Source organism: Arachis hypogaea, chromosome 19 (assembly GCF_003086295.3).
Source record: "Arachis hypogaea cultivar Tifrunner chromosome 19, arahy.Tifrunner.gnm2.J5K5, whole genome shotgun sequence".
Lineage (NCBI taxonomy): Eukaryota > Viridiplantae > Streptophyta > Magnoliopsida > Fabales > Fabaceae > Arachis > Arachis hypogaea.
The window spans coordinates 154,999,549-155,025,609 of record NC_092054.1 but is presented as its reverse complement, the minus strand read 5'-3'; the positions used below and the strand labels follow the sequence as shown (position 1 = coordinate 155,025,609).

At 33.0% G+C, this 26,061-nt stretch overlaps 1 protein-coding gene across 4 annotated transcripts; it reads left to right on the top strand.

Annotated features, from left to right (window-relative positions):
* Positions 1-21: 21 nt before the first annotated feature.
* LOC112775395 (glycine-rich RNA-binding protein RZ1B) lies at positions 22-5,060 on the top strand. 4 transcript variants are annotated; one of them, XM_072229022.1, is made up of 5 exons: positions 109-275; positions 370-532; positions 1,131-2,979; positions 3,830-4,317; positions 4,559-5,060. In XM_072229022.1, the coding sequence occupies exons 4-5, from the start codon at positions 3,833-3,835 to the stop codon at positions 4,794-4,796; spliced, it is 723 nt and encodes a 240-aa protein (XP_072085123.1). In that variant the 5' UTR covers positions 109-275; positions 370-532; positions 1,131-2,979; positions 3,830-3,832; the 3' UTR covers positions 4,797-5,060. The 4 variants fall into 4 exon arrangements, with proteins under 4 accessions (XP_025674765.1, XP_072085123.1, XP_025674764.1 ...); XM_072229023.1 differs by having other exon boundaries at positions 131-298; XM_025818980.3 differs by lacking the exon at positions 1,131-2,979 and having other exon boundaries at positions 22-275.
* Positions 5,061-26,061: the final 21,001 nt, after the last annotated feature.

The window sequence follows — 26,061 nt, the reverse complement described above, 5'->3', positions numbered from 1 at the left end:
TACTCAAAAAACTATGCCTAATTTTCTTTTTCCGTTTTAGGAAAATAATAAGATAATTTTTTTTGAGTTTTTTTTTTTAATAAATAAAACGAATTTAAGAATAAGAAATGTTTGGTATGTTGGCTAAGACCTAAGACCTAAGAATAAGCAGGTACAAGTTTGAAGCAGAAACGGTGGTTAGGGAAGGCGTCACACTTTCAAGTTTCAGGAACCTTCTTCAAGGGTTTCATTCCAAAACCCTAAAATATTTTCCCCAATCACTTTTCTCTGTGCCTGTAAGCCCTTTCATGTTCACAAGGTATTTCCTTTCGCCCTCTTTTCAATTCATTCATTTCTAAATTCTCGACATTTTCGATTTCGGTGCTTCAGGGATTAAGGGAGCTTGTTTGAGACTCAGGAAAACTGAGTGAGTTATTCAGTGATGGCGGGCAAAGAAGAGAATCGAATATTCGTCGGAGGATTGTCATGGGACGTAACGGAGCGTCAGCTCGAGCATGCCTTTGGCCGTTACGGCAAAATTCTCGAATGCCAGGTACCTTCTCGTCTATTCTCACCAATTTTCCATCTCTTGTTTTCTTCACCTGTAAAAATGTGCAGCTTTCTTTTTTTTGGATTTATACATATGAAAAAAAGAGCTCGATGCATGTATCTTCTTAAGTAAGTGGTGTTATAACTGTAGTAATTAGCAATTGTGAAAAATTTTTTTTTTCCTGGTTGGGCAAATGTCAGATTTGCATTTTTCTCCACCCCCTTCCTTTTTTTTTTTCAAATTATTATTACTATTGCTATCAGAATTAAAGGTGCAAACGAAAATTTCCTGTTTGACTTTTTCGTTGCATCAAGTTACTTTTTTAAAGATAAAAAAGCATATATATATATATATAAGGAAAAAACCTTTGCAGTTTGATTCCATTTCATCGCAGCTCATAGTATGGTATAAGCTTCATTGGTTGTACTGATTTCTGTTAAGTCATAAAAGCATCACGGATAGGTTTAGCCCTGTGCTGATGAGGTCCACAAATAGTTGATGATGGGGACTGGGGGTTCTGTATTTTATGGATTGAATTTTTTGGCTCAGCAAACTAAATTTTCAATCTTTCTATGTTTGTTTTTTCTCTCCTTTTTTTCAGAGGATGATTCTTTGCTTCTTTTCCTTGTCTTCTTTGAGCTTGGGTTGTGAATCTTGTGATCTTTGAGATGCTATAGGTGACACTTTAAAAAAGATATTTTTTCCCAGACTGATTTTGGCATGGCTGAAGCACATTTTCATTTTCCGATAAAATAATAAATTGTGGTAAATATAGAGCCCAAGCTGGAGATTGATATTTCTTTGGGATATGTGGGTTTCAGTTCAAGGAAGGCAGCCAATCAAAATTTGTTACACCTGTCTACTATATGGCAGAGAGATGTTGTTTGTGCTGTCTTAGTATTCCTTAGTAAAACCTGTTATGATTTGCAAGAGATATTTGGTGGTAAGGTTGGAATGACAGCAAGAGGAAGTTAATACCTCGGTATGCTTTTTTGGGGTCTGCTTTGTTATATTTGTTTATGCATGGGTTATAGATAAATGCCTATTGAACTGAGAGAAGTATGGCATTTGGCCAATAGTAATACATTAAAGAGAACTGCTTTCCTGTCTTGAAATGCATCATGCCTTCTCCAGTAGGCAATAACCAATATATTTTACATTTCAGAGTATATAGGACCATTAGTTGGATTTTGATTGTACGATGCTCAGTAGATCGGTTAAAGTGATTGTTTAGTTAGTTCAAGAAGTCTTATACATTTGCTTCAGCCACAATCCAATATTGTTGCATCTTTGGCGGTTTAGGGTACTTTCTCAGCCAACTTGATGCTCAGTTGTTTGGAAATTGTTGGATCGAGTTGGTGGTATCACTCATGTGACACATGCTATATGTGGATATCATCTTACGCCACCAAAAGGTTCTGCATCATTACAGTTTCTGTGGGAACTTAAGTGTTGTAGAGCTCAAATGTTTCAAATTTGGAGCATTGGTATCATTGACAATTGCTGCTCAGATAGTGGGCTTCTCTCATGATAAGATTTTGTATTTCACCAGCTGATCTGCTTGTTATAGTTAACAATGTTGAAGGTTGAATGAATGAATTTCAGTTTTCTTACTTTCTCCATTGGTATAGGATCTGTGGGTTGGACAAATTTTATTTGATTTTGAATGGTCCTTCTTTTGTCAGTATACTTTTAGTTGAAGAATCCGAATCTGCATAAGAATGGTTTTTCTTCTAGAACGCTGGTTTTGTTGGATCAGTCAACAAAGAGGCAGAAGAGCAGAATTAGGGAGAATGCTAGGCATATAATCGTGGTATACCGAATATGATGAATCTGTCTTACATGTTGCTTGGCATTAATTCTGCATAAGATGGATTATTTGTTGCATCTGTTGAGATGGATAGATCATTGAAGTTAGCTGAATCAATTAAGAAGTGAAACGTGAAATCATGATCTCCATAAGGAATGCTGTCAAATTGTCAATGCTAAGCCTTCTTGCGTGTCGTCTTTCAGAAATTTGGAATTCTTTTTTGGTGAGAGATTTGTGCTGGAAGAGATATCAATACTCACTGTAAAACTGGATTTGTGGCAGAATGATCTGGTGATTGCTGAGGAGATAATAGCACCTTGATTTTCATGATATACTGTTCGTTTGTGGCTGCTTGTTGTATTGTTAGTTCTTCTAGTTCTGAGTGAGAAATAATAGTGTTAATATAATACAGCAATTTTATCAAGTAACTCCGATGCTATATTCAGAGGTGGGGAATTAGATTGTTTAAATGTCTGTCGATGAAGTCATGACCAGTATGGAATATGCTGAAATTCTAGCTCACATTGTGGAAGTAGTTGTTGTAAGAGATATTTGTGGTAATAAAATGGGCTTGGGATCTCTCTGAATTGCTTAGCTCTATTGAAAAACATTCTGATGCTTTAACAATTTGACAGAGAAAGTAAGTTGTCTGGTTATAACCTGTTCTTTTTCTTTAAATAAATGCTGTTTGAATACATTGCATGAATAAAATATTGAAATTTTATTTCTGCAATTGTATGTTATCCTTTCATGTATGCATAAAACTTAAAATATGAAGCAATTTGTCTTTCTTGCATGACTATTCCTTGTTTTGGCATCTAAGTTTGGTTGTTGGTGAGGAATTGTTTGGCATTTATTGACTAATTTAAGCCTTGAATTGAGATCAACCTTGTCGATGACACTTTTGTTACGGGTTGTGAGCATATACCAGCCATTAGTGGATGGCACCCTTGAACAATGTATATCAACAAGGCTACACTTTTCAATATAAACGTTGCATAACTGTTCAATCATGATTGTTGAATTGCAATCATTAAGTACAACAGTTTATATCATCTTTCAGGCAATTTTGCTAATTAATTTGGGAAAATGTGCCTATATATTTTGCTGATTATTGGTGGTTGTAGAATGTACCATACCAATGAAGATTAGTTGATAGTATACTTTAACATACCTTTCCTTGTTTACTTACTCTTTTCCATCTTTTGTGCTCTTTTCATGTTTGTATGTCTGGGTATATTTTACTGGTTTTCTAAAGAATTCTGTTTGAATGAGTTGCCTTTTATATTCTGGACTGTATACTAATGTCTATATCAACTAGGTGTTTATTTTACTTGCACAAGCCTGGATAAACTTACATTCCTACTAGACATGTTCTGGATATGCTAAATTTTATCATTTTGCAAGTCGCTTTCATTAAATACTTGTTAGCATTACCTGTACATATTGCTTTTGCTTGGCATGAGGTTTCCAAGTGGTTCTTCCTGTAGATTATGATGGAAAGAGATACAGGCCGTCCACGTGGATTTGGGTTCATTACATTTGGAGACCGTAGGGGAATGGAGGATGCAATCAAGGAAATGCACGGACGAGAAATTGGTGACCGCATCATCTCAGTAAACAAGGCCCAGCCCAAGATGGGAGGTGATGACGTAGACCAAGGTTACAGAAGCGGCTACTCATCAGGAGGTAGAGGAAGCTATGGAGTTGGGGACAGGGTTGGACAAGATGATTGCTTCAAATGTGGGCATCCAGGGCACTGGGCCCGAGATTGTCCTTTGGCAGGAGGTGGCCGCGGCCGGGGTGGTAGTTCATTTTCCTCACGCCCTAGGTTTGGAGGTGCTGGTGGGGATCGCCTTAGTGGTGAACGTGATCGATACCTTGATGATCGCTATGATGGTGGACGTTATGGGGATAGGGATCGCTTTGATTCCCGAGATTACAAATATGGAAGTCGTGATCGTTATACTAGTGACAGGTATATAAGGCTAATGGTTATTATCAAATTACTTCTTTGGTCCTTTTGATCTAGTTTGTAAAACCAACTGAATAATTGCCATTTCATTTCGCATTCCTTGTCTTTGAATTGATAATGTGGCATTTACTACGAAGGCTTTCATTGCATCGAGAATCTGAGATTTGGTTAGATCATTGGCAATAGCCTTGAGTTGTAGTATATATATGCATTCTATCTTGATTTCTTTCCTTTAAAACTGTAGGTATCCAACTAGTGGAGATCGATTTGCAAGTGATCGATATGGAGGAAGCTCAGATTACGCGCAAAATGGTTATGGCAAAGAAAGAGGTTATGACCGGTATGGTGGTCCACGAGGTGTTGGTGACAGGTATGGAAGTGGAATAGCAGCTCGTGACGAAGGAAGGAATTATAGGGGCAGGCCTGGTCCGTATGATCGACCAAGCAGGGGTGCTCGTCCGTCGTCATTTGACCGCTACTGATCGCGCCCTTTGGGGTTCTTGTGAGAAACGCAAATGCTGGAGCATGATTAGGGAATTAGTTGTCGTTGTTAGATGACATTGAAGTTTCAAGGAAGGCCTAGATTTTAGCTTAATCAATCAATAGATTATGATGGTATGTGATAGTTTGTTTATTCATTAAGAACCTGCAGATCCCTATTTAGATATTCCCCTCATGTGCCTGACTCTATTCGGTTTCTTTTCAAATGCAACCAAGCATGAACGGTGGTTTTACGTCTTTCCAAATTCTTGGTGTTGGTGCGTTGTTGTGGCTGCTAAATTATTGTGGTATTGATTATAAATGTGCTAACTGCTAAACAACAAGGGCAACCTTATCATCTTGCTTTATTGAAATTTAACACTTGTGTTTATAAATGTATGTTTGTACCACTCAAACTAAAATGTACGTCTCATTAAAGCTTGAACATGGTTGCTATTAATACGCCATCACTTATTATTTTTTCTCTTTTTAATAGACGTAGTGAAAGCCAACGAAAATTTATAAATTATTATCGTGTTTATTTTGTAAAACAGTTCTTCATTCTGTTTAAATTGATCAACGCTGGATAAAAAGACGCTGTTATTTTTAAAATAGGGTAAACAATAAAAAATACACCCGAATAATTGTGATCAACAAAAATATACAAATTTTGTTATTGACAAAAATATCTTCAAATAATTTTAAAATACGACAAAAGTACCCAACATTAGGGATGTACGCGGTGCGGTTTGGATCGGTTTTGAGTCAAAAATTCATCCAATTTCGAACGGTTTGAATTGGATTGGATTTGCGGTTTTGTAAATTTAAAAAATTAAATATATATAACAAGTCTCAACATCAAATTTCAAATAACCAACAATGACATAGCAAGTCTTAAGTCTTAACAATATCTTAAAAAACCAACGATAACATAATAGAAATAAAATTATAGGTTAGTTAAAATAAATAAATAAATCACATTTTGAACATAAAACATTTAGAGAAAAGGAAAAATAAGTCCCTGACCTTTTGTCCCGCGGACATTTTTGTCCCTGACCATTGAAAAATACTTTTAAGTCCCTGACCTTCACAAAACTTAGACGGATCAGTCCCTCCGTCCAAATGCCTCCGTCAGGACTGATCCGTCCAAGTTTTGTGAAGGTCAGGGACTTAAAAGTATTTTTCAATGGTCAGGGACGAAAATGTCCGCGGGGCAAAAGGTCAGGGATCTATTTATCCTTTTCTCAAACATCTATTAAATAATAATAATACATGAAAAATATAAAAATGTATAACAAATTGAATATGTTATAAGTATAATTGTAAACATAATAATAAAATAATAATATTATAACACATTGTGCGATTTGGATTGGATTGGATCGGTTGTGAAAAGTAGATCCGAAATCCAATCCGATCCAGCGATTTGCAAAAAATAAGATCCAATCAAATCCGAATTAGTGCGGTTTTAATCGATTTTCGGTTTGGATTGGATTGGATGAGCGGTTTAATTTGGATCGGTTTAGATTTGAACACTCCTACCCAACATTAAATATGTATTCTCAAAAAATATTTTAGAGATTGAATTTTGATGTTGTTTTTTGTAAGCATGATTAAAAAAATAAAATATTTTTATCGTTAAAATTTGGTGATTTTTCGTGAAATTTCTTTAAAATTTTTTTATCAAAATTCAATCTTTAAAACATTTTTTAAGAAATATATATTTAATGTTAAATATTTTTAAATTATTTGAGTATATTTTTTATAGTTTACCCTTTAATAATTCTTCCAAAATATTGTTTTAATTACTAAATAGATAAAGAATTGATTAGTATTAAGATCATGTTTAAGAGAATTATTAAAATTTTACTCCTCTTTTACATACACAATGTCTTGAAATCATTCTAGTCACCAAAAAAAAAAAATCATTCTAAAATAATTAATTGCATGCTTCTAGAAAATGTGAATGAAGAGAAATATGCGGTTAGGACTACTTTTATGTCAATCCTTATACTTTCAAAAAAAAAATGAATATGAAAAGAAAGACCCGTTTTACTATCCATTATTAGATGAGGAGTGTTATATTTTTCGTTAATTAAATAAATTTTAATTTTAATTTATTATATTTTATATTAATTATTTAAACTTAAATTTTAAAAGATTTTATTTATTATTTTTTTAATTTTTGAAACGTTTTTTTATTTTTTCTAAACACGTTAGCCTTCGCGGTACAGGAGATAAAAATGGAGATACAATAATTGAAAAACTCATCATGCATTTTTTTTTTTTTTAAAGATAGAAAGCGAACGTTATCTTAAGATTGACGGTTGTGCATCCTACGAAAATATTTCAAACTCATGCAATTTTTTTTTCTCTTACTACTAAAGACAAAAGGAAAAATCTCGTTACACATTGTAGAAAAAATAATAGAGATATGAAGGAAAATTAAAAAGCCTATGGTTTGTTGGGTAAAAATTTAGGTGCAGTCGACTTCACGTGAAGTTGATAACTGAGAGTAGTTAAATGATTTGACTGATTTAACTAAATTTTTATCTAATGGCTTTCAGTTATAAACTTCACGTAAAGTCAATTGCATCTGAGTTTTCATTTTATCGGTATAATCCACACATGCTAAGTGGGATCAAGTAGCTACAGAAGTCTATGATGACGTGGCAAATTATTAGTAAATGAAAACTTAGATTTAGTTAATTTCATAATAATTAAAAGATATTAAATAATTTGATTAATTTAACTAAATTTCTATATAACAATTTTTAATTATTAACTTTCCGTAAAATTGACTATACTTGAATTTATTAGTATGACTTTGAAGTTTGATCTGCTACTTGCAGCCAGCCTTTGTTGAATAATGAATAATGGAAAAGATGATCTGCAGTATCGTTGACTAATTTGCTTCACTGGATTCTCTCTACTATCTTGTTGACTTATTCTTATGCCTCTTCTCTTTTATATATTTTTAACGAAGATAACGATTAAGGGAAGCAGAGTGAAGAAGAGTGAGTGGAAGCAAAATGCAAGATCAATATTAATAAAATGTACAGAAAACGATCCTTAACTTATAGGTTTAACTATATTTTATTTTATATCTCCAAAAGTTATTATTAGTTACCTATGTGATGTGCTATGTTACTCGCTCTTAATTTTCACAAAGAACAAAAGAGTAATACCGATAATTCTCAAAATTGTGGTTAATAAATTAAAAACTGTGACCAAATGATAAGTGACTGTGGTCTCTCATTCTTCGGAAAAACATCATCGTGACTATTTTGGTGAACTTTGACTAAAGCTCGTTTTCTTACCATAGGTGATATATAATTGAGTTGGTAAATTAATAGAATATTTTTTTTTCAATTTTTTAAAATTAATATTATGAAATGTGATCTCTTATCATATATTATAGAAATAAAAAATATCATATGATAAAATATTATGCTTAACAATATTATTATAAAAAATATCTAAAAGAATAAAGTATTATTTTAATTTTTAATATTTGAATTAAATTTTAATTTAATCTTTGACATTGCAAACACCTATTTTTATTTTAAAAAATTTTAAACAGATTTAATATTATTCTACCATTAAATTTAACACGAATAATTATCGTACTAAATTGCATATTGTTAACTCCTATTTTTTTTATGTGTTAAAAAAATATAATTAAAATTTTTTTGTAACATTAATTGTAAATAAACTCTAAATACTATCAATCAATCATCAATGTTTTATAACTAAAAAAAAATTTACATTTATTATTATTAATAGATCGATTTTATTGACATGTTGAAATATAATGTTATTGACTCTTTAATATGTTAATTGTTCATATCAAATTTAATTGTAGAACAATATTAAATCTGTTTAAAATTTTATAAAACTAAAATAAGATATTTAAAAAATTTTAAAACTAAAATAGAATAATTAAAATATTAGATATTAAATTAAAATTTGATCGAAAATATTGGAACTAAAATAATATTTATTTTATTTTAAAATATTCATTCCCATAAATTAGAGAATATCCATGTTCAACTTGCTAACTACTAAAGTAATTTAAAAAGGACCGACCACATCTAGAAACTCTAGTCTAATTACAAGATTTCCAAGCGACCTTTTGCAGAAAATTAAATGATTTTGAATTTTATATAAGTAATAGCAGATTTATACAGGCAGCTCAGCTATCAATGTGAATGTAGGATATGAATGCGCCATTTAACTTCAAAAGTCATGCCCACTCCTCCTTAATATGATTTTTCAACCCTTTTGATTATTATATATTCTAATAATTGTTATATATATTCCACAAAATACTTCCATGCATAGAGATTGGAGAAAGTAGCAAGTTTTAGGTGAATTTAACTAATGAATTAGTATGTATATATATATATATATATACACACACAATACTATTATTTTCTTTTATTCTTATGCCGTGGAAATGGCGCCATTGACCAATAGAGATCCGGGTCTCAATGAGGAAATGACATGGATGGATGGAGAAATGACAATGAAGTTATAGCATGCGTGCATATATTGTTCATATACCTAAATCTTTGACATGCTAATCAAATTCTTACATCATGTGATAGAAAAGAAACCGTCTTAACTAATTTGTGTTGATTTAATGATTAATGATTAATTTATTTAAATAGATATTAATTTAAATTATATTTTATGTATATAGCAATTTAGTTATTGGTTATCGATAAATTTTTAAATAAATTTTAAATTTATATTAGATTAATCTTTAATTTATCATAAAAAAAAAAAAAAGTATGTGGTGCATATATATGAGGATTACAGTCCTCTCAATTCTCATTTATCAATAAGGTGTTGCCGTCAATGTGTAGTCCTAATAATTCAACTTTTAAACATATACTTCCTTTTTTTTAGGCTTATTATATATACAAGTCTTTTTGTCTTCTAAATCTTATAAGTTGGCACAAGGCACAAGTCTAACAAAATACACGCTCATTATACTCTCATATTCAAGAGTAAATACATGCACGTTATTTAATTATTTTCTGTTTCTAAAGCGCGCTACTTACCATGCATTATAAACGACTCTTCTTTTTCCTCCATAAAAACGAGTTTCTTGCCAAATTTATTCGATCTCCTTCGTGTGTTCTCTCTTCGCATTTTTATTCGTTGTTTTACCTGCGTTTATCACTGGTATTCTTGCTTCGTCTTTTTTTTTTTTTCGATTTTCATGGTTTCTGAAATCAAACTTTGAAATCGTTTTGAAGATAATGAAACTTCAGAAATACACCCAAAGGATTACAGAAATACACCCAAAGGATTACAGGAATTTACCCAAACGATTACAAAAATACATCCAAAAGATTACAGAAATATACCCAAGGGGTTTAAGAAATACACCCAAAGGATTTAAAAAATACATCCAAAATTCGTTGAAGTACACCTTATGCATAATTCAGAACTCTTCCTCTTACTCCTCCTCATCTTCTTCTGCTTCTTCTTCTTCATTTTCTTATTTCATATTCTCATAATTCTTTTTGGGAGAAAAAATCAAACAAAGAAGAAAAAAATACATAATGTTGCAAAATCAAAAGAAGAACGAGGAGAAACACGACGATGAAGATGAAACACTTCAAAAACGATTTCAGAGCTTGATGTCAAAAAATAATGGAAATCGAGAATAACGAAGAAAAAGAATAGAGAGAAAAGCACGAAGGAGAAAGAGAAGGCGAGAAATTCGAAAAAGGAAACAGAATCCTTTCAAAAATTAAAAATCTGTTAGAGGCGCGTTTGAGCGTAATATCAATTAGAGGACTTGTAAGACTTGTATAGCATAATCACTTGTATGTAGAGATTAATTTTTTTTTTGCCCTATAATTTATCAAATAAAACTTGAGTCTTGCTAGGGAGCCAATGGCTTATTTGTACAATGGGCTATATATAAGTCACCAAATAAAAAATAATGGGCTATATAAGTTACAAAATGAACATCACACGTAATATTCAGAATAACCACACATAATATTCAGACCATCCGAGTACTAAGGATAATAAACATCTCATGTCATAAAATCACTCATCCCAAAAGCTTAAGCTAATTTTGGAGTTCACCAAAGATCGAACTCTTGACCTTTCGGATCTAGAGCTCTAATACCATGTCATGAGATCACTCACCCCAAAAGCTTACGCTGATGAAAAAAGATAACACTAATAGTTATATCTCTAATATTCCTTAAACCTCCATTGTACGCACCATTGACTCTCCATACTTTTCCTTATAATATTCATATATATGTTTGAGCAAATTTTGCGGCCACAAATATGTGGGAGGAGCTACAAGCAAGTTGATGCCACCCATTCGCACATACACTACCAGCTAGCCATTTTCAATTTTAAACCAACAACTAAAAATTATATTATTATTTTATTTCACAACAAAAATCGAATGATTTGTCAACAATAATGGGGTTTCATCAGTTGATTCTTCCCTCGTTTATATATAATTGTTGTTAATTAAGTATTAGGATTTGTTGTTTTACGTTTATAGTTCGCTTACTTTTCTCTTATTCGTTTCAATTATAACTATATAATTAATAAGATTAAGATTAAATAGCAAAATATATAGCTGTCCCGGAACATGAGCTAACTGCATTTATACATATCTTATTAATTAAGCAGCATGTGGTGATTAGTTTGAATTCGATTCAATATATTATTTTATTGAAACTTATATATATATATATATATATATATATCATAAAAAAATTAAGTTTATCTATTTTGTGTCTTAAAAGTAGATGTTAAAATTACAAAATAAAAAAAAATTTTATTAAAAATATTTAAAAATTTTTATTAATGATAAATTTATTATATGTTCTTAGTGCACATATTAGCTAAAAATCTAACTTAGATCAGTTCACTCATCTATTTGAGCAAGTGTAAGAGGTTCAAATGATATTTTATATATATAATAATCTGTTAGTCTGCAACATATACCCTCAATAAATGAAGCTTAAATTCGGAAGAATTCTCTACATACAAGCGTTTTTCCATACAAGTCATACAAGTCATTTATTTTTCCTTTTTTTTTTCTTTCTCCATGCCTCCTCTTTTTCTTCTCATTTTTCTTCTTTTTCCATGCCTCTTATTCTTCTTCGTTTTTGAAGTGTTTCATCTTCATCGTCGTGTTTCTCCTCGTTCTTCTTTTGATTTTGCAACATTATGTATTTTTTTCTTCCCAAAAAGAATTATGAGAATATGAAATAAGAAAATGAAGAAAAAGAAGCAGCAGAAGATGAAGAGGAGAAAGAGGAAGAGTTCTGAATTATGTATAAGGTATACTTCAACAAATTTTGGGTGTATTTTTTAAATCCTTTGGGTATATTTTTGTAATCCTTTAGGTGTATTTCTGTCATCCTTTGGGTGTATTTCTGTAATCGTTTGGGTGAATTCCTGTAACCGTTTGGGTGTATTTCTGTAACCATTTGGGTGTATTTCTGTAATCGGTTGGGTGTATTTTTGTAATCGTTTGGGTGTATTTCTGAAGTTTCATTATTTTCAAAACGATTTCAAAACTTGATTTCAGAAACTATGAAAATCGAAAAAAATGAAGCAAGAATACCAGCGATAAACGCAGATAAAACAATGAATGAAAAGACAAAGAGAGAACGCACGAATGAGATCGAACAAATTTGGCAAGAAACTCGTTTTCATGGAGGAAGAATAAGAAGAGTAGGAGAAGAAGAAGGAAGAGGAGGAGGAGAAGGAGAAACGCGAAGCACGCCATAGAAATCGTATATGGGGTCAGCGTGTTTTTTCTTAAGTTTCTCCTAACTTTTATGATTTGTAAATCAAATGACTCGTATGTGTAACACTCATTTAAATTCGCGACAGATTAGTTCTTCACCTATCCGACCGAAAGATACCGTGCCATGAACACAAACAATACAAAAAAAAGTAAATTTTTTATTATTATAGAATTAAAATTTACAATTAAATTGAATCACAAAATAGCTAAATCTTATTCTACTTGCCTACAAACAACTACATATACAATTATACATTAGGTCACAATGGCAACTAATTTAAGAACTTATTAGTTCATCAATCAAGTAATTAACGAACTTGGATAATGATATGAGCAGAAACTTCAAACTTTTATAAAATAAAGAAAACTATACTCCATCGATTAGGGTATGATTTTTCTCAGAAAATTAGAATACAAGTCTGACACAACACATATCGCAGTAACTAGTAACTCAGAATATTCATGGGACGCATGCACCCACGGCTGCGCAACTGGTCATCATACACCTATTCACACACAAATTGATTAATCAACAAATTAAGGACAGTATTATATATATATATACACACAAGAGTGTATGTTAAATCAACTAGTCAACTAGATATATAAAACGACAACGAAGCTTTGTAACAAAAAATACATTGACATATTTTCCAAGCCTAAGATTCACGTGCATTTCTTAGCAAGTTGGACGGTTGGGCCTTAAAGAAAAATAATACTAACAAACTTTTTTATTTTAAGTTTATATTTAGTTAACAGGTGTATTTTTATATACAATATTAAAAAAAACAGTATTAGTTAAAATTTAAATTCTCATAATATAAAAAAATATTAACTCAAAATATTGACTAATGTTAAAAAAAAAAATTATGACTCTAACATTTTTCAATAAAAGTTAAACAAAATTTAGCTAACAAAATGTATCCTAATCATACTTGCTAAACTTACCAATAGCGGGAATGCTTGAAACATTTTTTTATAAATTTAAACATTTCAACAATTTGCCAATGAGTTATAGTTTAAATGGCATAATCTTTCTATACTTACCTAAGAAATCGCGAATTCGAGTCTCCTTATTTTTTGTTAAAAAAAAGAAAAAAAAACATTTCAGCAATTTAATAAAAAAAATTAGAATAATAAAAAGATTTTTTTGGAATAAACTAAAAGAATAAGCGCTTGGAAAAATCAAAGCACCAAATAAGTCTTTAAAAAAATTACTTGGCAACTCTCCCTGTTCGATACCTGGGCATCTCATTGGGAGCGAATCCGAGGCTTGTGAAAACGTGGCAACCAGTGATTGACAAAGTGGAAGACAAGCTGGGCCTGTGGAAAGCAAAGACGCTCAATAAGGCGGGTAAGCTGGTGCTCATAAAATCTGTCCTGAATAGCTTGCCTATCTATTATCTGAGTTTGTACAAGATGCCAAAGGCAGTAGCAGAGAAGTTGATTTCCTTACAACGGCGGTTCTTGTGGAGTCAAGAGGATGGGAGAATGGGGATGCCACTAGTGAAGTGGGAGGTAGTGATGGCACCTAAAAAGGTGGGTGGTCTGGGAGTTGGAGATGCAGTGCTTCGGAATACCGCTCTTTTGTTTAAGTGGTGGTGGCGGTTTTCGAAAGAGGAGTGCCCCCTTTGGAAAAAAGTGGTCTGCTCTTGTAATAACATGAACCCTTCTGAGACGCTGCATGGGCAACCTGTTCCCACCAGAGGGGGTCCTTGGAAGGATATATGTCAGCTTCAAATAAGGGAACCACAAGTTAGGGAGACAATGATCAGAGGCCTATCAATGGAGGTTGGGAACGGCAGATCAACCAGGTTCTGGGAGGATGTCTGGCACCCTGATGGGGTCTTGAAAGATCTATTTCCAAGACTTTTCTCGGTCTCGAATCTTAAAGGATCTGTAATAGGGGATTGCGGGTTCTGGGATGGGTTGGAGTGGATATGGAGCTTCCAATGGAGGAGACAATTGTTTCAGTGGGAGCTAGACCTTTTGAACCACCTTCACGAGACACTACGATCGGTTAAGCTAACAATGGAGCGAGAGGACAAGGTGATTTGGAAATTTGACAGAACTGGTATTTTTTCAACTAAATCCTTTGTGACGAGGTTGCAGGAAGTAGTCCTCCCGGAGGAAATTACTAGTTATAGCTTCACTAGTGTTATTTGGAGGGGATTTGTCCCGCAAAGGATTGAACTGTTCACTTGGTTTGTCTTGGTTGGGAGGGTGAATACTAAAGAAAGGCTTTCCAGGCTAGGGGTGATTGGCCAGCTCGATAACATGTGTCCTTTATGTTGCAAAGCTGCTGAGTCGGCTGTCCATCTGTTTCTTGGCTGTGAGCTCACTTGGCAGGTGTGGTGCGCATGGCTGTTTGCCCTTGGAAGGGCTTGGACCGTACCTGAAACACTGAAGCAACATTTTGAGAGTTGGACACATGCTTCACATCGAAAAGTTGAGAGAAAGCGGTGGTTGGTTGGCTTCTTTGCTGTGATCTGGGCAATTTGGCTAGAAAGGAATAACCGTGTCTTCAATAATCATGGCTCAAGAGTAGAGGAAGTCATCAGCAGGTCCTTCTCGCTATCCGATGAGTGGATTGGTGGTACTCCCTTTGGCTATTGATGGCAATGCTGGAGATGAGGGGTTGATGGGTTTCTATTTACGTTATCTTCTGTTTCTTATATCTGTTTGCTCCACCTTGTTGTGTTGAGCACTTTTTAATTCAAAAAAAAAAAGTCTTTAAAAAAATTAGCGACTTATAGATATCTGGGGAAAAATTTACCGAATGAGTCAGAAAAAATTGTAACTGTTAATTTATAAATTTCTGACAAAATAATGAATTGTGTCTAATATATCAATTTTTTAAAGACCTATAAATCCAATATTTCAATCATCCATTCTAAAACTAATTTAGTATTTTTTTTTTAAATTTACAAATTCTTCTTAAAAATTTTTAAGAATTTAATTGTTTTATTATTAATTTATTACTAAAAGATTACTTATATGAAATATCTCATTTAAGACATTTGTTTAATAGATTTAATAATTTTAAAAGAGTCAGATCCTAATAATAATTAAAAAAAGAGAAAGTTTAGGGGATAACAACTCTTGTGTTTTGTGGCCAGCACTTAATCATAAAAAAAAGAGTAATTTTTCATCAAAATGATGTAATCTCACACCATTAAAAATATTATTGATAGCCAATTAATAATTACAAAATACAAAAATTACTGTCCCTAACATTCCTCTTAAAAAAAATGTTTTCTAAGTTGTTTGCACGCATAATTTTCGTGCAGATATGGTACTTAAAACTTAAAACAGATTGACTAATAAATTTCAAATTTCCATTATTGCTAGTAATAACTTTGAAATTTTGCAAAGCAAAGGCTTTGACAGGAATAGTCAACAACTTAAATCAGCTTTGATAGGAGCTGCAAAAGATCCGTGCATATAGGTGAAGTTAATATTCAAAAATTATTAATTAAACTAATTTTTAATAATTTTTTATTATCAACTGTATATAAAGATAAGTGTGTAAATTTTTTATTTTCACGTATCATTCCACGTTTAATTTCGTGAGTTTTAAGAGAATCCAATAAGATAATGGTCTAATACATCATTTGCGTGGAACTAATTGACTCCATTTGGATATAATACGTGTTCTCGCAGTTTTATTTTATTGTTTGAAGAAATGGAATGAAAATTCAAGTAGCTTCTACCTATATTTCGATTGTATATAATTTCTGCATAATTTTCGTATGTCCTTTTATATGATAAGAAGTTATAGTCAGTTATGTGCCACGTCATTGAAAAAGTTAGTTATATTAGCAACATTTTTTTGTCTCATCTGAAAAATTAATATTAAAATAAAAATTAAAGAGGATTTTAGTCTATGAGGTTTATAACTTTCTTTGTGTACAAAGTTATTTATAAAATTTAACTTAATTTTAAAATTATTTTTTATTTAAATTTTAAAATTTTAGATTAAATTATTTTTAATAAAAAAATTATAAAATAAAATTAAAAAAAAGAAAAAAAAAAGTGTTTGAAGCTAAAAGAGAAAAAAAAAGGAAGAAGAGAAGAAAAAGAAGGAAAAAAAAAAAGATTACGACGATACTGGCGAGAAAAGATGCACTGCGCTACTGTTCGACGTCGATGTCAGCAGATCGACGAGAAAAAGAGTTACGCGTCGCATCGCCGTTTCTGCTCCTTTTCCTCGTTCGCTATTGTTTCACGCCGCTCGCCACTGATTCGCACCATTAGTCGCTGCTCCTCGCATACTCATCGTTGTTCTATAGGGTTCTAATTGCATTTTTTTTAGTTTTGTTGATTTTTTTATATTTAAAATACAAATTTGTTGTTTTTTTACATTAATTTTTACTTCTATTACATTGTTGATTCTTTTATTTCTAATTTTTTGATATTTATTGATTTGTTAATTACATTGTTAATTTTTTTGTTTTTTTTTGTTTGTTACATTATTTTTATTTTTAATTCTGTTGTTATTGTTGCTGATGTTGTGATGAAAAAAAAAATAAATATTTTGAAAAAGGATATTTTAATCCAAATGACAATTTTAAAATTAAACTGACCTTTAGAAATGATTTTATATATAAAAAAAGAGTTAATAGTCAATTTCGTCTCCGAAAGTGTCTTCGATCTCCATTTTCGTCCCCGAAAGTCAAAATTAATCAAAAACGTCCTCGAAAGATACCCGTGTTGATCACGTTCGTCCTTCCGTCTTCTCGGTTGATGAGATGGCAAACGGCCGCTTACGTGGCCCGTTAACTGCCAAGTTGGCAGTGAAGCAGGATGACGTCGTTTTGGTTGAGTGAGGCAGTAGCGTTGAAACGTCGCCGTATTGTCTTCTGAAGAGGTTTTGAAACGTTGCGATGCCTTACTCCTGTCTCATATCAACCATCGCTCTGTCTTTCGCTCCAAAACGTGTCGTCTCCTACAAGGTATGCCCTAAGTGTTTGATCGAAGCTCTGCACCACCCTGACAAGGATCGTTAGTGCTGCTAGATGATTACAGTGGAAAGGCTTTGGCCGTTGAATGCAGAGTAGATGTTATACTGGAGCAGCATTGCTAGTAAAAGAAGGCATTGAGACATTGAGAGGTAAGGATTGAACTCATAATATGATTTCTTACTTATTCTGTGATGTGGTGTATTGTTACTATGGTGGTGTTAGTGTTCGTTTGATTTAGGGTTTATTAGTGTTGTTTTAGCATTTTCGTGTATGAGATTGTGTTACTTTGTATGGCTCTGTGACAGTAGTCAGTGATGTTTAAATTTAGTGATGGTTCTGTTGCATATTTTTTTTGGGTTAAAGGTTGATTGGTACCAACTGGGTGTACTAGGTGGTGATTGATACAGAGCAGTTGTTGCTGGTCATGTTTGTTTATGATGTTTTCGTGTTTGTCATTGTAGATGGAGGGTCCTCCCATGATGTTTGTTTTTCACCATGGTGGGTTGTTTAGGACGGGTGAGGATGCAGACATGGTTTATGAACCTGATAACACTGAGGTATTGATGGGTGTTGAGGGAGACACACTTGATGTGTCTTTTGTAAGGGGTTACTATAAGGAGCTGGGATACATTGAAGCTGGCAATTGTTGGTGGAAAGTTCCTGGAGTTCCAATTCCATCTGGGTTGAAGAAGTTGGTGACAGATGCTGACTTGATTGCAATGTGCAAGGATTGTAGGAGGAACCACCATTTGATCAACCTATACTTTGAGGACTGCATCTCACAGCCCTGTGTAGTGGACAACATAGGGAAAGGTGTAGCTCTTCTGGAAGCAGTAACTAGTAAGAAGAAGTTCAGTTCCCAGGCCAAGATGCACCACTCCCAACCTATGGAAACTCCCACAGTGAACCACCCTCAGCCGAAGAAACCAACCTATGAGCCCACTAAGGTAGCCTCACAGCCCAGTAGGCCCAAAGCTCAGCCCAGTAAGCCCAATTTTCAGCCCACGAAGCCAGCCTCACAGCCCAGTAAGCCCAATAAGCCTTATTCTTAGCCCACCAAACCAACACATCAGGCCTCAAAGACCACCTCTCAGCCCATAAAGACTCCCTTGCAGTCAACAAAACTCCACCCTCAACAAAAAACCAACAATTAGGGGAAGACAGTCCCACATCATTCCAAAACATTCTCTCAACTAGCCAAGAACCCAGAAAGTAATAACAAGAAAGGAAATACCAGTGCATGCAGAGTAACAAGATCCGGAAGAACTGTAAGAGAAGGTCCCATCCAGGATGAAGATTATGACTCTCATGACTCGTATGAGAGTACTGAAGATGAGTTGTACAAGCCTCCAAAAGTTCTAGGAGACAGTTTATACAGCAGTGAAAGTGATAGTGACAGTGGAAAAGGTTCACAAAGAAAGCAAAAGCAAGCTGAAGCAAAGGAGAAGCATAGACCTCCTAAGTCTAGACTAGCGGATAAAGAAATTGACACTGATGACTCAAGTTATGAGGGTTTCGAAGATGAAGAAAGCTCTGAATCTGGTAAGCTCTCAATCTGGATTGCTACTGTTTTAATATTTCATTTGGCCAAATTTTAATGTCTTCCATGTTATGATTTGGTAGATGCAGACGAAGATGATGATGATCTTGGAAGTTTCTCAGATCCTGACTCATGGCATTCAGAGGATTCTGGGAAGGAGTTAGACTCTGATGAGGAGACACCTACTGTTTATCCCCAGTATAATGAAAAAACCAAATTTGGAAACCTGAAGTTTGATGTTAGTATGACTTTTAAATCAAAAGCTGAATTTATACAAGCCACTAGGGATTACACTATTCAGTGGGGCAGAAATATATTATTTACCAAGAATGATAGAGTTAGGGTTAGAGCTTTTTGTAAGTCAGATGATTGTCCATGGATGGTTTATTGTGCTTGTAACAGTAAAGACTTGTCTTGGCAAATTAAAACGCTAGTTGATAATCACACATGTCCTAGAAAGAGGAAAAATAGGGCTGCAACCCAAACCTGGACACTTAGCAAGCTAGCTCCTAAGCTTAGAAAGCACCCAACTATGAAGCATCGAGAGGTGTATGATTGGTTTGTCCGAAAGTGTAATGTGTACCTCAATAGCACATGCATCACCAGGGCACTAAAAGCTGCTAGGAAAATTGTAGAGGGTGATGAGATAGCCCAGTATGGTTTGGTGTGGGACTATGCAAACGAGTTACTTACTAGCAATCCAGGATCCAGAGTACAAGTTGGTGTGATCCCAATGCCTGAGAGTCCTCCAATATTTGATCGGTTCTATGTGTGTCTTGATGCTTGCAAGCGGGGGTTTAAGGCGGGTTGTAGGCCTCTAATTGGACTAGATGGCGCGTTTCTGAAGACACTACACGGAGGACAAATTCTTACTGCTTGCGGACAAGATTAACAATCACATCTTTGTGATTGCCTATGCAATTGTCAGTGTGAAAAACAAGGATAATTGGCAATGGTTTCTTGAACTGCTTCACAGTGATCTAGGTGACTACAGAGAGCACAAATGGTGCTTCATCTCACATATGCAGAAGGTAATGATTTCTGTAAGGACTAATTTGATTTACTGAATATTCTTTGAAGGACTAGTTTGATTTAATGAATTCAATGTTGAGGACTGAAATGATTTAATATCTTTTCGTGTTTGGTCTTTTGGTGCAGGGTTTAATCCCTGCTGTTCAAGAAGTTTTTCCAAGAGTTCACCACCGCTTCTGCGTGTGGCATTTGTGGCGCAATTTCTCGAAACAGTGGGGTAGTTGTGAGTTAAAAGACCTTGTGTGGGAATATGCAAGGTCAAGGACAACAGCTGAATTTGATAGAAACATGAAGAGAGTGAAGTTGATCAACGAGAAAGCTTGGCAGTATCTTGATAAATGGCCAAAAGAGGCATGGACGAAGGCGCATTTCAGTGAGGTTCCGAAAGTGGATAACATATGCAACAATGCCTGTGAGTCATTCAATGCAAAGATCAAACACGAAAGGAGTAAGCCTATCCTGACCCTGGCTGAGGAAGTTAGGAGAATCATCATGAAAAGTATGGTTGATAACAGAAAGAAGTTGCAGAACTACCAAGGAATTCTCCCTCCTGTTCAGCAAAGTAGGTTGGAAGCTATAACAGTGTTGTTCCGCCATTGGGCTCCTCAGTGGTCTGGTTATGAAAAAGAGGAGTTGTACGAAGTGCATGGCTGGCTGACGAATATGGTGGTTGACCTGGGCAAGCACACATGCACCTGCAGGTTTTGGCAACTTACAGGTAATAACTTTCTTCCCTTACTTAATTAACAATGTCTTCATTCATGATATTATATTTACTGTATCAATTTGTTTCGCTTGAAAGGAATGTCGTGTATGCATGCAATATCGGCAATACAAGATAAGAATGACAAGAGACCTGAAGAATATTGCCATGAGTGGTTAAAGATGGAAGCGTATAAGCGTACCTACTGTTTTAATGTCAATCCGGTTAAGGGGCAGGATCTATGGGAAAAAACGCCACATCCATCACCAGTCCCACCCCCAGTGAAGCCTAAACCTGGGAGGCCAACAAAGAAGCGAAGAAGGGACAAAGAAGAACAACCTAGTGGGTCAAAGACAAAAATGAAAAGAAAATACAACCCAATCCGGTGCATGTACTGCGGTGAGGTTGGACACAACAAAAGAGGGTGCGCAAAGAAAAAGGTTGTGGATGCTGAGGAACATGCCAAGCAGATGCAGCTACAATTGGCAGTTGTTACCTCTGCTCCACAAGGTGCTGAACCCGAAGTAAATGCTGCCCCTACTGATACTGATATTGGTATAGAAGCTGAGGCACCTATGCCTTCACTTCCATCACCCACTCAGGTTGACTCAGAGAGTGACAGCAGTGACTCGGAATGCATCCCACTAACCCAGGAGCCCCTAAAGGTAGTATTATCTATCATCACTCCTAAAAAAATTTGGATGTAGCCTAATCATGTAACAAACTCATTTGCTACTGAATCATACAGGATCAATTGATTGGTAGGCCACCTAAGTTGCAAGTGATCAAAAGAAAAACAAGGTTAATTTCCTCCCCTAAGCATATTGCAACTGGATCCGTGGCTGTTTCTGCTGAGACCATTAAAGGGAAAAGTTCTGGAACTGCTAAGCGGCTGGAAAAATTCATGACCTTTGTGCCTACTCCAGGCTTCAAGGCTCCAAGGAAGACTGATGACAAAGTTTGATTTGTTAGGAATGTCTAGTTGTTGACTCATTTTGTGTATGAAACAACATTCTCTTTGTTGCTTTTGTGTGTAGTAATTTAGTCTATGGACAATGTATTTGTCAGTTAAGAACCTTATGACTTTGTTATGCTATTTCTCTATTAAGACAATGTGACAATTAGCCGTCAATGACAAGTTACTATTAAGCTTACTTACTATCTTCATTTTGTTTATGCCTCAACATAATTCATGCAAACACAGAATTAGTTGCCAAACTTTATAAAATTATCCACATTTGACAGGGAATTGCTTCCAACTTCAAATAACTACTCCCATTCAAATCAACAATTTCAATACATCATTACATGTTCATAGAGGATAACTGGGTTCATTTAGAAGTACATAAGAAACAACAAAGTATCACAACTACTACAAACAGTAAAATCATTAGCAGTTTCAAAACTCTAACTTTAGCTTCCACAGTGCTCAACTTCCATGCCACCTTCACCCTCCATTCATCATACTCACCTTCAACCTCTATATCAGTTCCTGCATCTTTCTTTGTACCACACACACCCACTGCTTTAAATTCATCATCATCAACCCACTTAAAATAATTGTAGTAACTGTCCTTCTGCAATTTCAGATGGGAGTAAACAAAAAAATCAGAGAACACCCAACAGAGGATAAGAACATGAAAAAGCTTTAACTTCCTTTACCATCACTCACCCGGTACCTTGGACATGCATGGAACAATCTATTCGGATTCTCCGCTGTCCCATATTTCTTAATCACAGTCTTCAGCCCACAGAAACATGATCCATCATAAGCATTCACCCTCCTCCTTCGCATCGAAACACTGGATCCATGACTGTCGTGCGATGCATGTGACAAACCGCCACCACAACCACCATCTCCTCTCTCCATCCACGCAGCCAGCCAGGGATTACGCCTCCTACTTACCTCTACTGCCACCGAAAGTGATCACTTCGAAGTATTTATTGTTCGAATTAGGATTAGGGTTTATAAACTCGAAGGACTAATTTGATGGCTTAAACAAAACTTATCTTGTCAGCAACAATATCCTACACCCTGGCGTTGGCCAACTTGGTAGTTAACGGGCCACGTAAGCGGCTGTTTGCCATCTCATCAACCGAGAAGACGGAAGGACGAACGTGATCAACACGGGTATCTTTCGAAGACGTTTTTTATTAATTTTGACTTTCGAAGACGAAAATGGAAATCAAAGACACTTTCGGAGACGAAATTGACTATTAACTCACATTAAAGATAAAAACATTTTCAACCTATTATTTAAAAATTAAAATCGTACTTAATAGTTAAAATAATAAGAATCTATTCACGTGTGGGAGAAAAATGTATCAGTCGCAAATTAGATAGACACTAATTATTTTTTTTCTTAAAAAAATATTCGATAAAATAATACTGTGTTCACATTTATTAGTCAACTTCAGATATTCATAAATTTCTGCTCATGATGAGCTAAGTTTGAACAGACTATCAGGCAACATTAACCAATTCTTTTATATATATATATATATATATATATATATCAATTATCAGGGCAGGAGCAAGCATTATCTTTACAAAAATATTTGAGACAATAAAAATCAGTATAAAATAATTTAATATTTTCGATTTTTAATTATTACTAAAATAAATATATAATTTTAGATTAATAAGTATATAATTATAGATACTATTACATATATATAAAATTATAAATATTAAATTAAATAAGATAAATTTAGATATTCATCGGTGTGTTCTAGTAGGTCTTAGTATATTTAAACAGGATAAATATATTTAATCTTCCGTTTTACACAATAATTGAATTGCTAATGTTAATAAAGTGCATCGATGACACCATTCTTCTTACTAGACTATGTATTTACTAAAGAGTATTAATATTGCACATATAGGCAAGTCAAATTTCTAGAGGAGTGAGATCATACTATCAATCTTTAGAATTTTTTAATCAGCACCCTTTGCATTTGTTAATTAATTTCAACCGTGTCACTGTTCCCTCAAGTCTTAATTCTCGAGGCTACGTGTTAACATATTACGTTGCACAAGAGTTTAAAATAAAAAACAAAATTAAATTTATTATATATTTTAACCAAGTATGCTAGATATACACTAATAATATATATTAAAAATAAATTAAATTATATATATTTATACATAAATATATAATAACTAATTTAATAATTAATTTTTTTATACAAGTAATATTTTTATATTTTAATAATATTTTTTAATTATATATATTAAATATATACTAAAATCAATTTTTAATATAAAATATATATTAAAATAATTTAAATAACATATATATTTATATACTAATTTATTTTAATAGTTGATTTTAATATAGTGCTATAATTTTTATTTTTTTGGTTGCATATGAACTTTAAATAACTACTAAGTTCAATGCTCAAGTATCTAATCTGTAACCTACGTGTTAACCAGAAATCTTTACCACCCTTGCTCTATTCTTATCTCTCTCTGAAATTTATATCAATCATGTTCCTTTTTTAAATAATATGTATGCATCCATCTCAATTTCACTACGAAAATTTTTAAATAATTATAGTATGTTTCAATGAGAAAGGCAGGCAATTAATCTCATCATCCCCCCCAAAGGAAAGAAGTCAACAACCCTAATCTAAAATAAAAACACATAAAATACTGATCGCTAGCTATAGTCAACTCTGAAGTCACAATAATATGCCAATTTGTTATTATTAAATCGTTGTCACGGACCAATAATTTATAAATATAATATACCATTTTTCATAGTGTTACTTCGTTTAAAAAATTTGAAAGTTAGGTGTCAAATTAAATGTATTTTTCATTTTATTATATTGTCAAAGCATAATAATCATGTCAATTAATTAAATTAAAGTTTTCGCAAAATAGATTCCGTTATAAGTTAAATGTAACGTAATATATATCATTTTTCACCATTTTATACTTCTATATTATATATAATGATGCAATAAATTATAATTTAAATGACATAATTTCTCTATACTCACCTAAGAGGTCGCGAATTTGAGTCTTCCTATCTTTAGTAAAAAAAATTATATATAATGAAAATATTGAAAGCTCAGGGTTAATGTCCAAATTTTTTCTAAAATATTATTTATTATGTATAATTTATAAAAAATTGTTATTTTATGATTTCAATCCAATATCTTTTAATTAAAATATCAACTATTTATCATTCATCTAATTCAAATTTTATTGTTTTTATATATATTTAATAAATAAAAGAGTGAATCAATAAGTTGAACTATATCTAATTATCTATTGATACACTGGTTACTATAACGTCATCATTATATTGTGATCTGAGTTAATATTTTATCGATATTCTTGGCCCTATATATGGATATTATATGTGGGAAGAGAATGCTAATTATTGAGACATATAGAATAATCAATAGCGGATATCATATAGATGTCTAGAAAGAATATATAATTAATTCTAATAAATATATGAACAGTAATTATAAACAAATAACTAATTACCTAATTCAACAGAGATTAACTATTTTAGTAAGGGCTTTACAATGAAAAATCCTTCAATATTTAATGCCATTTCAACGTTTTAAGAATTATTTTATTTTTCCAAAATTAATGTAAAATATTATCAAATTATGGTAATTAACTAATTTTTTGTTTTGACTTTTGATACCATGATTGAATTAACGAAGACAAATTAAACGAAAAAGAAATAATATCTCAATCAAAATGATTTACAATCAAATCATACTAAAATATACTACCCGTACCCACCTTAATTTTTATTTAAGAAATACCTACAAAATTAGTACTTATGATTAATGATAATAAGTTATCAAATTTATTGATTAATTATATATTTTAATTATAGTTATTGTTCTAAGGATTAACTAAAACAATGATTGAGCCTAAATGTGAGGTTCGGGCTATTTCTGAGACAGCGTTCGATTTGTACAGGTATCGAGATACAGCGTGAGGAAGTGGGTTAGTACTTATAAAAGATTTCGATACTTAAATTAGCAAAGGTTTTAAGCAAGTTTTTAGTAGATCGACGAGGGATGTCAGGTATTTATAGTATAATAGATAATCATTTTTTAAAATAGTTTCACTTTTGTTAGTAAATAATCCATTTCTTTTATCTTAAAATTTGTTGAGATATATCTTTTAAATGAGGTAGAGATAATAAGAGAAATTTAGAGAAATAATTAAGTAAGATTGGACTTTTTT